The sequence below is a fragment of the Copidosoma floridanum genome, unplaced genomic scaffold, assembly GCF_036245765.1.
Source record: "Copidosoma floridanum isolate Cflo_tuat_1 unplaced genomic scaffold, Cflo_Japanese_pri ptg000012l, whole genome shotgun sequence".
In the NCBI taxonomy this organism is placed as follows: Eukaryota; Metazoa; Arthropoda; class Insecta; order Hymenoptera; family Encyrtidae; genus Copidosoma; species Copidosoma floridanum.
Window position 1 is genome coordinate 2,219,552 of NW_028321889.1, and position 15,878 is coordinate 2,235,429.

General features: G+C 40.2%; 1 protein-coding gene across 1 annotated transcript; it reads left to right on the plus strand.

Moving 5' to 3' along the window:
* Positions 1–4,352: 4,352 nt before the first annotated feature.
* Positions 4,353–5,668, plus strand: LOC149375093 (adenosine receptor A2a-like). The gene is made up of 3 exons (XM_089590466.1): positions 4,353–4,576; positions 4,664–4,823; positions 5,375–5,668. Exons 1-3 carry the CDS (start codon positions 4,353–4,355, stop codon positions 5,666–5,668), a joined length of 678 nt encoding a protein of 225 aa, XP_089446592.1.
* Positions 5,669–15,878: the final 10,210 nt, after the last annotated feature.

The following is a 15,878-nucleotide window of genomic DNA, read 5'->3' on the forward strand; positions in this document are numbered from 1 at the left end:
ATTGTATTTAAAGCAATAAAATTATTATAGTATTATACATACTTTATTATAGAATATACATTCTTTAAAAATATTATGTATATCGGATAGTCCGCTTGCAATGTCAAATAAGTTTAGCTTAAAAATCTTTAAATAAATTTAATTGATACATTTCCATTATTGTAAAGAAATATTTATTTAAAATGGTACAATGTCTAACCGGTTACATTAATAAAAAAAATAAAATAAAATAAAATAAAAAGACAACAGTGATAACGTACGACAATCAAGTTGTTGAAAAAAAATTTTTTTTACGCATATTGTACTGACGACAAATACGTTAACTATGGTCTCTGTTTTACCTACAGTGAACTTTGGCTCGTGAGTCGTGAGGGGAATTTTTGTTGGGCGCCCGATGATTTTTACTGGGCGTAACGGTAAAAATTGTTAAGGTTAGGTAAAAAGTCCGGAGTGACGACCTAGTCCCACGTTTACCGTTCTGCACGGTAATTTTTATGGGCATTTACGATAAAATTTATAAAAAATTTCTCTGAGTGTATGATAGTCAGAACTTTCTTATTTTCCGTGGTATATTCGGTACATACAGGTGTGCAAACATCAGAACTGTCATTATCATCTACTCTGGGTTACGAGAAAATCGTATTAAAAAATTCAAATACATTAAATGACGTCTTACCTTAAAATTTTACGTCTCGCAACTGTAAGGTAATAAACTTCATAAAATTCAAAAGACCTGATGTTATAATCACGTGATATTGATTTGAAATAAGAGTTTGATTTCAAATTTACTCTGCTCAAGATGGTGAAAAAAATTAATACGAGCTACTAATTTTACTACAGTATTATTTATAGTTTATGTAGATTTTAATATGGTTCAACTCACACAAAACAATGGTTGCAACTTACTAGAGTAACATAATAGCTGTAACATAATAAATTTTGCGTGAAATCAAAAATTTTAAAAAGTCAATTTTTCACGTAGCCCAACAAAAATCTTACACTCCCCGAAAAATTCACGCGTTACTAGCTTCTAGCTCTCCTACGTTGTTGAAGGTTTTTTGCTGGTACTCTCGATAAAACATATCCCCTCTTTACTTTTATAAATTTCTCCCGATTAGTCATTACAGCAGTTGACTATCCTCATACATACGAGAAGACTAGATAGTTCAAAGCGTTAGACTCGAAACGTACCTTGATTCGATATTGTCGCAATTTATTCCACTCTTATCTATGTACTAATGCACGTGTGAACAACTCTTTGTAGCGACACTTGCGCAAGGCCAACAAGTATAACACATCGCAGTCATGTCCAGCAACGCGTAAGTACCCAAGACTCGCGTAGCGAGTGAATTTTAATAAAATTAACCGATCATTAATAAATATTTGATGCATCTGTCAGATTTAAATTTAAAAAAAGCAAAGAAAAGGTTTAATGGCTTTAAATTAGCTAAAAGTCTAATAACTATCAAGTCCATACTTTTTTACATGGAAAATGACAGTTCTTCAAGGCCATGTCATTAATAACAGTCTGCAATGGATAAAAAAAAAATAATTAAAAACCGACGACACGGTGTTTATATACATACTAACTAGTATCGAATACTTTTCACATGAAAGAACGAAAGTGCCAATTCGGTCGAGTGTGATAAAAGGTAGCAGTTTGGACTAAAAAGAAAAATATTTTAACACTTATTGCATACTATTAATTTATTTGTTACTCCCATGCGATGTTTGTGTAAATGTTTACAACTCTTTTATCAAGCGATAGTTTATTAAGATTTAGTCTGAATGCCGATTCATGCTACAGTAAAAAATTAATTAAATCTTTATTGCAAACACATTTTGCTATAAGAGATATATTAAAAAAAAAAGTCCAGAATATGCAAAAATAAATAAAACACACATCACATTCTTCTAAAATAGTTGCACCTCATGGGCTTCTCATCGTTTGTCTAATATTAGTTTCGATGAATATTAAAATTGAAAGGCAACATACTACTTGTGTTAGTCAGTATCAAAATAATTATAAACTTTGTTGGCTAATCACTATTATTAAAAATAACATGTTTGTTTTTTTTTGTGTATTGTTGTAGTAGTAATATTGTTGTATTGTACAAAATCAATATGAATATAGTGCATTACCTTTTATCATGCTTGTCCACCTCATCATTCTATCAGGTGCTTAGCCGAAACAACAACCTTTTTTTTTTAAATAACTTTCTTGAATAGTTTTTTATAATCAATTTTGACCATAAAAACTAACTACATTTATATCCATAAGTATTTGCATATCTTGTTAGGTCAACTTGATCATGTATACAACACGTACTTCTAAAACAATCTAGTAATTACTTACGAATATTTTTGTCAAACAGTATCCACCAAACATTTTTTCTATTGGAAACAGTATTGGCTGTGATGATAATAATCAGCAACGGCATGACTATTATTGTCCAAAGTCTAAACCGTAGATTATTTGATGGCGTTTACAATCAATTGATACTGAATCTCACCATTGCGGATCTGTTCACTGGTTTTGCGTACCTCTACATGATTGCGACTTTTTTGTGGGGAAATTTCAGTAAATTTGCGTGCTTACTGGGGTAAGTAGCAGTAATGACAAACTACTTTATTTGGTTTAAAAATGTATCTATAATATTACCTCAATATTTTCAATTACTTCAAAATCTTGTACGGAAAGTAGATTATTACATGTATCAAGTCCTTGAAGCAGGTAGTTTTCACACAAGTGTGACAATTACCACGTGACAAAAAGCGACAAAAAATTTGTAATCAACTCAAAAAATGTCAATAAGTAATCTTATCCAAAGTGGTGTAAACCAAGTGATGAAGATCCTAAGATTAAAGGCAATACTTCTGATAGAAATTGCAAATAATTTTCAATATAAAGTAAAAAGAAACTTTTTTACTACTAAGATAAGTGATCTCTATGTCTGGAGTCGAGTTGCGTCCTGTAAGGTAACGCTAATGACTGCAATGGTCGAATTGCGTCCCAGTCGTTAAAGACGGTGGTCGGCGTGCGTCAGGTCATTAAGGCTGGTGATCGAGTTGCGTCTCTATAAAAAGATAAACATCCATGTGGGTAACATTTTTTTTTTTTAAACTACCTGAGTATACTGAAAGGAAGATATTTCACCATTTTTATACTCCATCATTTTATTTCGTAGAAATTTTGCTTTTTCTACAGTTTTTGTTTTGATGTTCTCTTAGAAACTTCGAATTTTAATGCATATATACTTCAGTTAACAAAAACATATAAACTTGGATTTGCGGAGTAAAACAAGCTGTTTGATTTTAAATTAATTGATTCACAGTTGTTGGTTGTTCTACATTATTGAACACGCAAATGTTGCCCAAGTCGAAGGTGGTCTAGGTTCATCGTGTTCTATGTAATTCGTCAAAACATGGTCCATAAGACTTCTTATTAATACTAACTTATGAGGTCGTCAATAAAGCAATCACTCATTCCGTCAGAAGATAAAAATAGCAAGGAAAAAAAAGTACTCTAGTCTTGGTATAATAACAAGCATTTGTACGAACTTAACTGCTACATGTTGAATTCAAAACAATAAGTGTAAGCACCACAGATTTGCGAATTGATGTAAGGCAATGGTCTGTAAAAAAGGTGTTGCTGAAAAATTGGCATGAATCATTTACCTAATAATGGGACGCAACTCGACACAACTGCAATGTCTGTGACTATTCGAAGTTGGGGTCTATGACCTCCCGGTCTTTGACCTCGGACTCTCTTGAGTTCTGTACTTCATCGAGCTTCAGTCGTTTGTCACTTGAGTCATTGCAAGGGTCAGGGTCAATGGCTGTACTCATTAATAGTCATTTTCAAACTGAATAAAATGCCATTTGTGTTGATTTCTTGTACACATGTATTGATGTATCGATTTGAAAAACATTAAAAAATTGCAGACTTTAATATCGAATTGTAAATAATTGGAAAGTGACTTTATTAAAAAACGTTGTGCTGCAGCTCTTGTTTTTTTACTTTTTTTGTATATATTTGTTGATAACTTTTCGATAAATACCTTTGACCTATCATTTTTAAAGTGGTAATCTACTCAGGTGGTAATTGATTTGGATTTTATGTTTTAACTCACAATAACGATAAAAAATACAGTTTTCGGCCTAAGGCTCATTATATTGGTTAATTTCGATGGCTCATGTTATCAAAAAATTACTGTTAATACGATTGTTTTTTTTTTCCTCCTGAAAATTATTTTGGTAGTCATGATGTTTTAGTACATAATTTTATTAGAAGCTTCAATTTTACCACAATCTGCCATATTTTCAATATATTTTTTTACAGCATTTTCTTGATGTATCTGGCAATAGCTGCGAGCTACTACGCCACCCTGACGATAGCAGTCCATCGTTACGCGGCCATCATTTACCCACTAAAATATTCTAAATACATGGCCAGGCGCGTAGTTAACGCAATGATAGTAGCCAGTTGGTGCGCAGCTGTGCTCATATCCTCGGTACCTTTGTACTGGAACAATTTCGACCCCGAAAAGGGCAATTGCAAAACTGCGGTGCCCAGGTGTGTAATCAAGTTTTATTAACGCCACAAAAACTTTTTTTTTTTTTTTTTGGTAGAAAATACACCAAATACTTGTGATATTTTCAGACTCTATTATGAAGTGATTTGGGCAACGAGTTTGATGGTCACGTGGTTCAGCATTTTTGCACTTTACTTGGGGATTTGGAAAGCGACGAGGGCACACATGGAAAGGTCGAAAGCGAGGTCGAACGGTACAGCGGATAATAGCGACAAAAACAGCAATTTTGTATGTATATCCATACTTATCCGTATGTGTGTTACTTCTCAACTTATATTGCCTAAATCTTATACTCGTAGCGTCCCAAAAGCATTGAAAATTTTTTTTTTCATACCAGTGTGTGGTAATTATAGTAGTTTTCGTTACTAGTTCGCATATGGACTTTCACAGTGCATCCCCAGTAAAGAAAAAATATATAAAGACTTTATAATACTTATTTACGCAACAAGTGTGGAAAAGTTGGTTTCCCACATGAGTAGTGATGGATTCGCACGAGTGGCCGAAGTTGACAGGGAACGAGTGCCAATTGATCGCTTGAAGTGTGATCCCATGGCACGAGTTTTCGGTATCGAATGCGATGTTCATCACCCAAATGTGAGAATCGTTCCTCACGAGTTGCGTACAAGAATTTTCGTAAAATGGGTGTTTTCCGCACTGTTTTTTAGTATACGTAAAATCCAATTTCTCGCGCAGTGTGCGTGAAACATATTTTTCCGCCCCGAAAATGATTCAAAGGTGTTTCCGACAAGTTAATAACTGATGGTTTAATTGTTTCCAAGGTGTTCCTGTTCTTGGGCTGCTTCTCGGTCTGCTGGCTGCCCTACGTAGTCCTGACCCTGTTGAAGGTGTTGCACTTTAATCATCCATCCACTGCTATGCACTTCTTTCATCACATAGCCCCATTTTTGTCAACCGTCAACGGCGTTATCAATCCACTCATCTACGCTTGGAAGACACCAGCTTATCGCGAAGGCTTTCGGCGCTTGTTCAGGTCTGAAGCACTGAACCACAGCAATGACTTGGAAAAGCAGAGAAAGCCAAAGGAAAATACGACGAAGACGAGTACAATGTGAGGAGGGATCCTCGCCCTACAAAATCTATCTTCAGTTGAACCCTATGGGAGTGTCCTTTGACTAATTGTGATATTTGAAAAAAAGAAGATCTACTGGTTATACTGAACAAAAAGAAAATTCATTTTAGGTTTAGAAATTAACTAGTCAATAGTACCTAAGTGTACGCAAATATTCTTTTTGTACTAAAGTTGCAATTTTCAAGAAATTCGGTTTCTTACTTTAGGTACTTTTAGTTTTATGATTGCATTGTCTATTAGTTACGTGTGCCTTTGTGCGATATTATTGTTAACGCTGTTATTATTTTTTGTCATCTAATTTATCTGCCGTATGACCTAGTAATAATAATAAAACAAACGTAAAAGCATCCCGTCATTAACTGAATGAATTTTTTCATATGGATACCAAATTATCTAGTTGATGTATTTTTTCTTCTATATATTGTCTTATAAGTGGCCATGTTGTGGATTTTACTTCCATGGCGACCTCCAGTGATTGGCTAGAAAGAAAAAAAAAAAAAAAAAAAAAAAAACTGCATTTTACAACCCATTCTCTCTCATGGTAACAAGTGTATAAACCGACGACAAGCCCTGGAAATCCCACCTGCGTAACGACAGCTCCGCGCAAACGAGCTCAAGCCTCGTTTCACCGATTGAACCGGCGTTTATCAGCGTTAACGAGCCCGAAACGCTCTCTTCTTCACCCCCCGACCGAGAAACTCCTCGACGCACACAGCAGCTCTGCACAGGGGAATTTCGAGGCATATGTTGCTAAAAGGTAAGGAGAAACTGGAGGGGGGGTGGGGCAAAAATTTGCGTCCCAACTTTCCCGTCAAGTTTTTCGCGGAAGCTTGCCCGCCGCGCGAGAATTAAGCCAGTCTTTCCACCATCCCGCTCCGGGGGCGGGCAGACAGAGGGGAGCACTTTACAACGCAGCGCTCGGTGGGAGGGGGATGGAAAAGTTGGCGCGGCAGCTGTCGGCGGCTCTGGAAAAATCCCGCTCTGGATTTTCACGGAGAAAAGGAGGATTAAGTAATTGAGCGATGGACGGAAGGGGTGTCTTGCCGGTGTATCGACTAGTTGGACCTTTTTTTTTTTTACTGCTACAACGCGTGGGCACAACAGCTCTCGTGGCCAAAGTTTTCTTCGAAACGCTCCGTTGTCACGGAGATTCCGCAAACTGAAAGAAAAATAGTACAGACACATTATTTCCGCGAGATGAGCTGCGCCGGTAAATTAATCCCATCGCAAATAGTCTCGGTGCTTTGCTACGTAACACAAAAAGCACCGGTGTCGTCTTTTTAGCGGCATGTATATGTATATATAAGGTCCTTTGAACTTTGGTTGGGGAGGCGCACTCGCGCGCAATGTGTATACTTATTTCGAGGGTGTATCGTTTCTCGTCGCGAGCCACCCCATACGCATGCCTTTTATACGTATACAGCCCGGGTTTATGATGTACGTGTGCAAGGGGAAGGCAAAGTATATGCGAAGTGCACCCGAGTGCTCGCGACAAGTTGCCCCCCCGCCTTAGTTCTCGCTTATATACGCTATATTCGCCGAGTCTACGAAAGTGTGTGTACGTATACACGCGGCTCCGAACGAGAGAAATCGCAACGCGATAGCTCCTTTGAAGGGCCTTTTGTTCCCTTCTTCCTTACTCGATGGAGTGGTCTTTGAGAAGGATACGCGTGGGAAAACTTGGCCGCGTGTGCCTTTACACCGTAGCTTCGGCGAAGAGCTTCTCTTCGAACGAATTAGATCTCGAGGATGAACATTGTGTTCTTCGGGCGCTTCGAGTTATATCTTTGGTCCGGGCTGTGTAACGTGTACGTAAAGTTTTGGCAGAGGGGCGCTCGGGGAGTTTGCAACTTCAACGAGACTCGAGCTTTTGGACTTGCGTGGTCATGACTGTTGCTGCTTACGCGCGGGTGTATTAATTGCCGAGAGTTTACCTCGCGAGGGAGGGGTCGTTGTGTCCTCGTTTGTCTTGGGGGTGTGAAATCCACGTCTTGTTCGGAGGGGGACTGGGTTAATTGTCATTGCGACTGTTTTTGCGCGCCGATGCGACGAAAGGGCCCATTTATATTATCGCTAGTTGCAATTACGGATGACTGGATCGTTTGATTCGTCGCGAGTAATTTTTCGTTGAAACTTATACCACTCGGGTTTTGCAGGTGCAAAAAAAAAATATATGGATACACCTTCGTCCGTTTATTTTCTTACTCTTTGAACATTGAAAACTATATCCTCGACGATAGACTATTGATTCGTGCAGTTCATTGAATCGACAAACTGCTGGTAGTCTTTAAAAAAAATAATTTTAGATATTACTGTACGAGATTTATTGTACTTGTTAAACTGTTACATGTGTTAGTCATTGCGAGAAAAGTTGTAAAATATTCGACGTATGCGATTTTTTTCTGTAAAAAAAAAAAAAAAAAAAAACAATGTGAAAAAAAAAACAAAGACCCGGTTATAGTGCACTACTCCTCGAGTATCGTTTGTGCCCGAGGCTGCGCTTTATTCACCGCGTAGCGCACAAAGCACGGCTAGAAGATCCGATTAAAAATTCAGCGGCCACTCGTCTCTTTTTTTTTTTTTCCTCTTCTGATTCGATTATCGATGCACCGCGCGTTAACTGGAATTGACGAGCGCAGCCTTTGGACAGGCCGAAGGTCCTTCCTTCCGCGTTTGCCACCTCTCTGTTCCTTTATGGCCCCCGACTTTTTTAATCATCGCGCGTCGTCCCGTTTATTTTCCACGTTTCCTTTTTTTTTTTTTTTTTTTTTTTTCTTTTCCTCCGAGCACAGTACAAATAACAAGCGCAGTCAAGAGATCGGTATCGCGCCGTGCATCTATTTCCTTCTCAAACGCATCGTCACGACTGCGCGCCTTTGCATGTTTAAGCGCGATGATTCATTCGTCCACGCTTTTTTACTTTGATTTTTACATCTCGACGAATTCAATGCGTTTCTCAATCATCCGTTTTGATAGTATAATCAACTCCAGCGCGGTTATTTTTAATCAAATAAATTAGTTGGACGAGCCGTGCGTCCGAGGAATAATGACGAACAATGACCAAGTCGTCTTTGGGTGTGTTTTTCAAGCGTCACTCGTTTGATTTAACGAAAACACGCGCGTGGACATAAATTCAAATCAAGCCTCCCAAATCCCGGGAGAAAGGCAGAGCCCAAAGTCAAGTAATTACGGGCATTCAGCTTTGCTAACTCGAAACACACACACACATTCATTCTCGGGTACAACGATGCACGCGAATCGCAATACGTTCGTCCTCGAAACTTTCTGTATCAACAAGCGATCGCTGCGCCAAATCCTTATTTACGATATCTCCCTCTCCAATTTTTCTCGCTCAACAATAGTTGCGTACACGACCCCGTGTGTGTGTGTGTGTGTGTGTGTGTGTGCACGAGTCGTTGACCTGTGCGACACAATGTACAAGGCCAGCGGTAAAAGAGAGGAAGGGGAGAAAGTGAAAATCAGAGATGTAAATGCTTGCGTGATTTTATAAGCACCGAGTGCCCTCGATTAATAAATTTCGCACGGGTTGTACATGCATACACGCGTCGTTTCGGTTTTAATTGTTGGTGGCTATTGTCTCTTGAGGAGAAGAAAAAAAATGGTATATTCACCCATGGGGTACACTTTTATCTACGCTTTTTGATTTAACTTGCTGCCTTTTTTTGTCCTATACCACTAGATTGGCTGAGAGATGTTTTTGTTAATGTTCTTTATAAAATCACAATGTTATGTAGTGCATTAACTTGTTTTTTTTTTTTTTTTTTTTTTCATACATATCAGGTTGAGTTTCTTTTTTTTTTTCTTGTCTTACCATACTCGTCTGTTTCTACTTTGTTTCTCAGACGAGGATACTTTACAAATCAGATTATAGGTGTTTATTTGTTGAAACTTAAAAAGCAAATAATAGGAAATCATGAAAATACCCTTTCGTTGGTGAACAAGAAAAAAAAAAAAAAGAATAACATTTTACTGTTCTTACTGTGAAAACGTAAAAAAAAAAAAAAAAAAAAAAAAAACGAGGACACTTTTTCATCTGCGTAATCATACGATAAAACTTTCTTGACGCCCAAAGTGGAAATTAATTCGTTTTTATAGGTAACTTGGTAATTCTGGACTTTTAATTTTTTTTTTTTTTTCCATTATTTTAAATTTTTAATAAAAACCGACCTCCCACACCTCCCTTACAATCCGCATTTGAATATGCATTCCTTAAATCACGTTAAACTCATCGGTAACTCTTTGGCTTTCAAATTAGTTGGAAGCAAAGAACTTTCAAGCTTTAACTATACTGAGATAAAAAAAAAAGGTCTTCTATCCAAAAAATTACCGTGATTAGGCCCTAATGGAAAAAAAAACTCGAAAGCTGGCAAGAGCCAAAACGAAAAACCCGGAGAGCGCCCAACCATCAAGTACCAAACATCGTCGTCGGTCTCTCTCTGACTCGATTTTTCATCGCAGCAACGACTCGACAGAAGTAGACCAAAGCTCAGCCCAAGCGAGGGCGCTTTCTCTCTTTGCCACTCAAAGGAGAGCCTCGAGTACCCTGCCCTTCTCTCTTTTTTTTTTTTTCTTTGCTTCCACTTTCTTAACCCCCACAGTGCCAAACTCGCTCTTTTTTCATCGTCCTCCTTCAAACTTGCAATTGCACACCCACACACACGCATAAAGGCAAGGTACCACGGATGTTTTTTCCTTTTTTTTTTCTTTGGACACTTTCATACAATTAAAAATCTCCCCCTCCTTCACCTCAAATACGCACGTGCTCAAAAGCAATGATGAACTATGGCCCTTTTTTCCCTCCCCCAATATAATGTATCCCATCTCGTTGTTACCACGACCGCAGAGACACACGTATAATATATAGCCGCCCATCAGCATGGCGCAGGCATTTTACTTTGTGCAAAATGAATTTCTCTCTCGGCCAAAAGCTTTACGATCTCGCGTTATCCGCGCATATTGTACGTAGCTATACACCCACATCCATTCGTTCTCGATTCCAATTGTAGCAACACCGCTCGGTTTCAACGTTGGGGCCATAAATCATGCGAATTTGCCGAGCCGCAGCATCTCCGCTCGCCCGACTTCTGATTGATCTACCACCCCGTGAGCGCGTGTGTACTGGGAAAATAATGACGTGTGTCGGGCTTGTGCAACAAAATTTTTTTTTTTTTTTTTTTTTTTTTTTTACCTCTGCCAAGTTTGCGTGTAGCCGATAGGGGTTTTTCCTTGGGGAAACAGCTCCGAGTAAGTCGGAGAGAGTCGACGAAAGACCGAAAATTATCACCAAGAGTCGAGCAAGAAGTCGGAGAAAACGCCGAGGGTTGGAAGTTCAAACAAAGCAACGCCGTACTTGGGGAAACGGAGGCAAACCAACGGGGTAATTTTAAACGCAAGACGGGCGGAGTTGTCGGTGCTGGTTCACGTTGTTAAGTAAATTGCGTCTCAATGATTCGCAATATCGCAGGAAAAGGCATATGGAGGTGAAATATCGACTATACACCGAAGGGAAAAAAAAAAAAAAACAAGAAATTGACCCCAAAACCCGTATACGCCGAGAGAGGGAGCGCAAATGAAGAGGGAAAAATCGATGTACCCCCGTGCACAGTGGCAGTGGTTTACATACAGCTACGTGCAGGGTGTAGTACACATGAGGAGGTCGGGTGGACGAGTTATGCGAGCGAAATTGCCAGCTCTCTCTCTCTCTCTCTCTTGGTCACTTGGTGGCTTCGTGTCTCTCCTCTATGTGCCATGCACGCGCGACGTCTCATTTGCGGCTCAGCTTTACGGGCACTTATCGCTCGTGCGCGCATCCCACCTCCCCTCCCCCCCCCTCTGAATTTTTACAGTCATTGCGCTCGCTTTTAATAAAGTTCCTCCCGGCAAACTTTGTACATTCATTTTTCCCCCGGAATCGGCGCTTGGGGAATGTATTGCACTTGGCTAGGGCCGAGCAGAGCGATTTCGTGGGTATATATACATATACGTCAGTGGGGCGACACGGAGACGTTCGCTTGATGAAAACCCCGAGTGACGTTGCATATTTATGTTTCGCTGCAACGGGTGAAAAAAAAAAAAAAAACAAAGCGAGCTTTCCTTTCTTTCCCCATGCGCCGATGGAAAAAGTATATATATATTCTTCCTTTGAGCCGGTGCGCGGTGATTCTCAAGCGTAAGGGCTCGAAAATGATGAAGATGGAATCGATATCGCGCTGTGTGTATACGCGCGTCGAGTGTCGCGAGAACACGCCCGTTCCATTCGAATGTCCTACAGCACACGCGCGAGTGTTTTACAGTACCAGAGACGGAAGCGAGTGAAAAGTAAAAAAGAAAAAAAATACGCACGTATCGGGGCATCACCGATTACTTTCTTTTTTCTCTCTCCCTTCCGTTCGGCGGACTCGTTTTAGGATGATTTAGACACCAAGCCCTCCGTGGGAGGGGGTGGAAAGGTTCACCGTCACAATGGAAAACAACAAAGGGGAGAGGGGTACAAGTAATCTCCCGATCAAACAACAACATAAATAGCAGAGCGCCAAGTGATAGGGAGCAGATAGGGCCTCGTGGAATTTCGTTCAAAGTGCGATATTGAAGGTGTAACCGAGTGATTTTCGTTGGGGTACACCGGAAACATTGTACGCGTGTATTATGTTTCGAGCAAAGAGTTGGGCCGGTCCGACAATTACGGCGTTGTCCGCACAATGGAGAGCCATCCTTCGCCTGTCTGAGTTTTCGCGTCGGCGACACCGGTGCTCACAATGATCAAGACCGTAATGTACGTATACGGTGGCAACTGTGTATATACACTGCACACAACACACGCACACGCGGAGGAACGAAGTGGGACATGAATTATGCAAGCCCGAACTCTCAGGGCGCGCATGATGTATCTCTCTCTCTCCTGCTCGCGAATCATGCGAGAAGGAGGAGGAGGGAGCTACACTGCTGTTGGGTACCGTGTACATGATAACGAGCATAGGGGTGCAAATGACCACTGGGTTATATTGCATTAGCTGCTATTAACAGGTATACGCACTCTTGTCTTTTTTTTTTCTTTCGAGCTCTCGCGTGACTGTTGTACGTGTAATGTTGCAGAATTGCCTCCTACTGATGCGGTGCTAGTGTGGTGGCCAAAAACTATACGTGTATATATATATATACATGCACTGCACGCGACTCGTGTACGGAATGGTGAGGGGGGGGGGTAGTTATGCAATATGTAACCCTTGCGTAACGTGACAATGGCCCGGGCACCGACATCGCACAGCCGGCTAGTTAGTTGGCTCAGGGGATGCACGTGTCGTCTATGTATATAATCTCAAGTTGAATAGTCGGGGTAGCGCGTGTTTATATACGTACACGCGTATTGCGTATTGCGACAGCAGCACCACCAAATGAAACCCCAGGGTTCACTATATGATTTCGTGAATCTACATTGGGGTGGAGCGGATAAATTTACAAGTTACAATTGGGTATATTGGGCATATTTGGTTTAAAACGAATCAAATGTACACACGGCAAACAAGGGGTTGACTAGGAGGGATACGAGGCGATGAATGTTTAAGCTTGTCGGGGGGTTCGAGGTGGCAGGGAAAAAGAAAAAAAAAGCAAGTGCGCCGTGCAATTAGTGCAAGTGCAAACATCAACGACGGGGACGATTGCGAGGGGCAAAGCGCTACGAGAGAGCATGTGTTGGATATGTGTGTGTGTTTGTGTGTAAATATATATACGCGCTTGAAACTGGTTTCCTTTCGACTTGCTGAGTAATTACTGCGGTAATTCGAACTTACGGCTCTTTGGCATTGTTCTTTTCCTTTTGAGCAAGAGGAGGACAACCATTTCCTCTTTGATCTCTTCTTTGGTCCCCTTTTTTTTTTTTCTCTCGGAGTGTGTACGCGCGCGTGTGGGGGCAAATTTTGGTAAATATTTGGGCCTTTTTTTTTCAGACAAAGGGCCGCTCGAAAAGGGGCAAGTTGTAGGGATACGCGTGACGTCACTTCGCAGTGGATCACTTGGGGATGTACGAGGGGCTTTAATGCGCGTTTGGAAATAAAAAAAAAAAAAAGTATATTTAATGGTTCGGGGGAGGATGAAAAAAAAAGCACCGATACGCGCGATGGCACGTATAAATCAGTCGGTTGAGCATTTAGTGCTGCCTATGGGAAATTTTTTTTTTCTTTTACGTGAATTTTTGTGATTTACGACGTTGCGGCCATTAAAAGTGAATGGGAAAAATTTTAATAGAAAAACACCTTTTCGAGTCGTTTGTCTTTTTATTACCACCGTCGAAACTCCCTCTCTCTCCTTCTCTCTCTGCTGTGACGTTAAAAATAATAAAAAAGAAAAGCTGTTATCTTACGTTTTATGAGAAATGACGGTGACAGGCGTTCTGAATTTAATCGAGCGAAGAAAAAAAAAATTATCGCACTTTTCCTATTATGTTTTTCCGATGTTTCAATTATAGCTGACTACCTTTTTATCATATATATATATAGGTTTTTTTTTTTTTTTTCCGTACACTATACAAGTCTCGAATATAAAACATACATGTCTTCTATTCGGGACATGCCTTATGGAAGAAACACGATATGTGACGAACCTCTTTGCCTTCAGTGCATAATCAACAACTGATCATTGACTTTGCTTATTTTGCTTTGTTGAATGTAACTTGGTAATATTTTGTGTTACTTGAAAACTCAAATAACCGTAGAGATAATAGGATGTACCGATAGGTCACGTGGTAATCTTTTTTTACCGGAAAAGAAAATACATTCAGTGCTGATAAAATTAAATTCCGTTGCTCGAAGACCGTGTACGAAATTTCAGTAAATCGAATTCAAGCGCAGCACAGACTACAGAAAGCCAAGCCATCCTTTTTATACAAAAAATAAAAAAATATAACATACTCCTCCTCCCGTGGAGAAGGAAAATTCGAGTTTTAAAGCAACATGGTTAACTATGCGCATAGTTGAGCGAACATTCGATTTAGTCGGCGAAATTCCAGAGCCCTGGTCAATCGAACCTACAGAGCACCGTTTGCTTCGGGCGATACTCCTCTACGGCTCGAAACAACACTTTGGACGTGTCGGGGCGCGCGTGTCCTCTCCACATCCCGTACACATATACTCGTGCAAGAGCTTTTGTCAACACCATCGGGGCCGGTTAACGGCAAGTAATAAGAGAGTGAGCGGATCAAAGCATTTTTCTCACCCGATATCAGAGATCTCCATCCGTGCCCCCGACTAACAAAAGCCATTCTCGCTTTCGGCAATTTAAAGTTCGACGTCCATACGTTCATACGGAGAGTGAAAAATGTAAAAGTTTCGGAAAGTGTGTGTGTGTGTGTCGATCCCGCGGCTTTTTAATCCCTTCCGCGTTTGTTTGCCGAGGCGGCAAAAAATGAGTCTTCTCGCTCGCCCCTGCAAAGACGACGAATGGAGGGCCCCGGCCCCTTTTTTTCCGAGAGAAAATTTTGTTTTACTTTCGCTCACCTACCTGTTACTCTTTTTCTTCGGTGATATCCTCCTCCTCCCTGAGCTGCGCCTATCAAACTTGTCGATGCTCCTTTTTTCTCTGCCGACTCGTCTCTGTCAGTCTTTGTTTTCGTTTCGAGCTCCGCTCTTCCGTTTGCTTTCTTTATCGAAGAGTTTTTTACAAAGTTTGCCTATACAAACACAGTTTTCATCATTATGGATTCATTCAATAGTTTTTAATGCCGTTTTCTCGAGTCTTGACCGGGTGAGGGGCACTTTGATTGATTGTGCACCTTTCGAATGGAATGGGAAAGTTTGTCGGGACAATGATTCGAGGAAGCGTGATTTTTCGAGTTCACAGCACCGCTGTTTTATTATTATTTACATGAAAATACAAAATCAGTTCTTCTCGGTGTCGGTTCGAAGTATACAAGTGCTCGGAGTAAATGGTTGCTTTGCATTAGCGCCAAAGATGATGAATAACGGCAAACGCAGGTGAACCGTTGAAACAAAAGCAAGAAATATCGTCGGATTTATTGTGCGCACTTTGTTATATTTGTACACGTGACCTTCGCAGCGTCAATACATGGTTGTTCATGCCGTTGATATCGTTCGATATGAATGCGAAAAATACGATTCCAACATTTTGATGGGAAGTCAGTAATATATTGGCGTATAAACTACCTTCGGAGTAAACGGTGC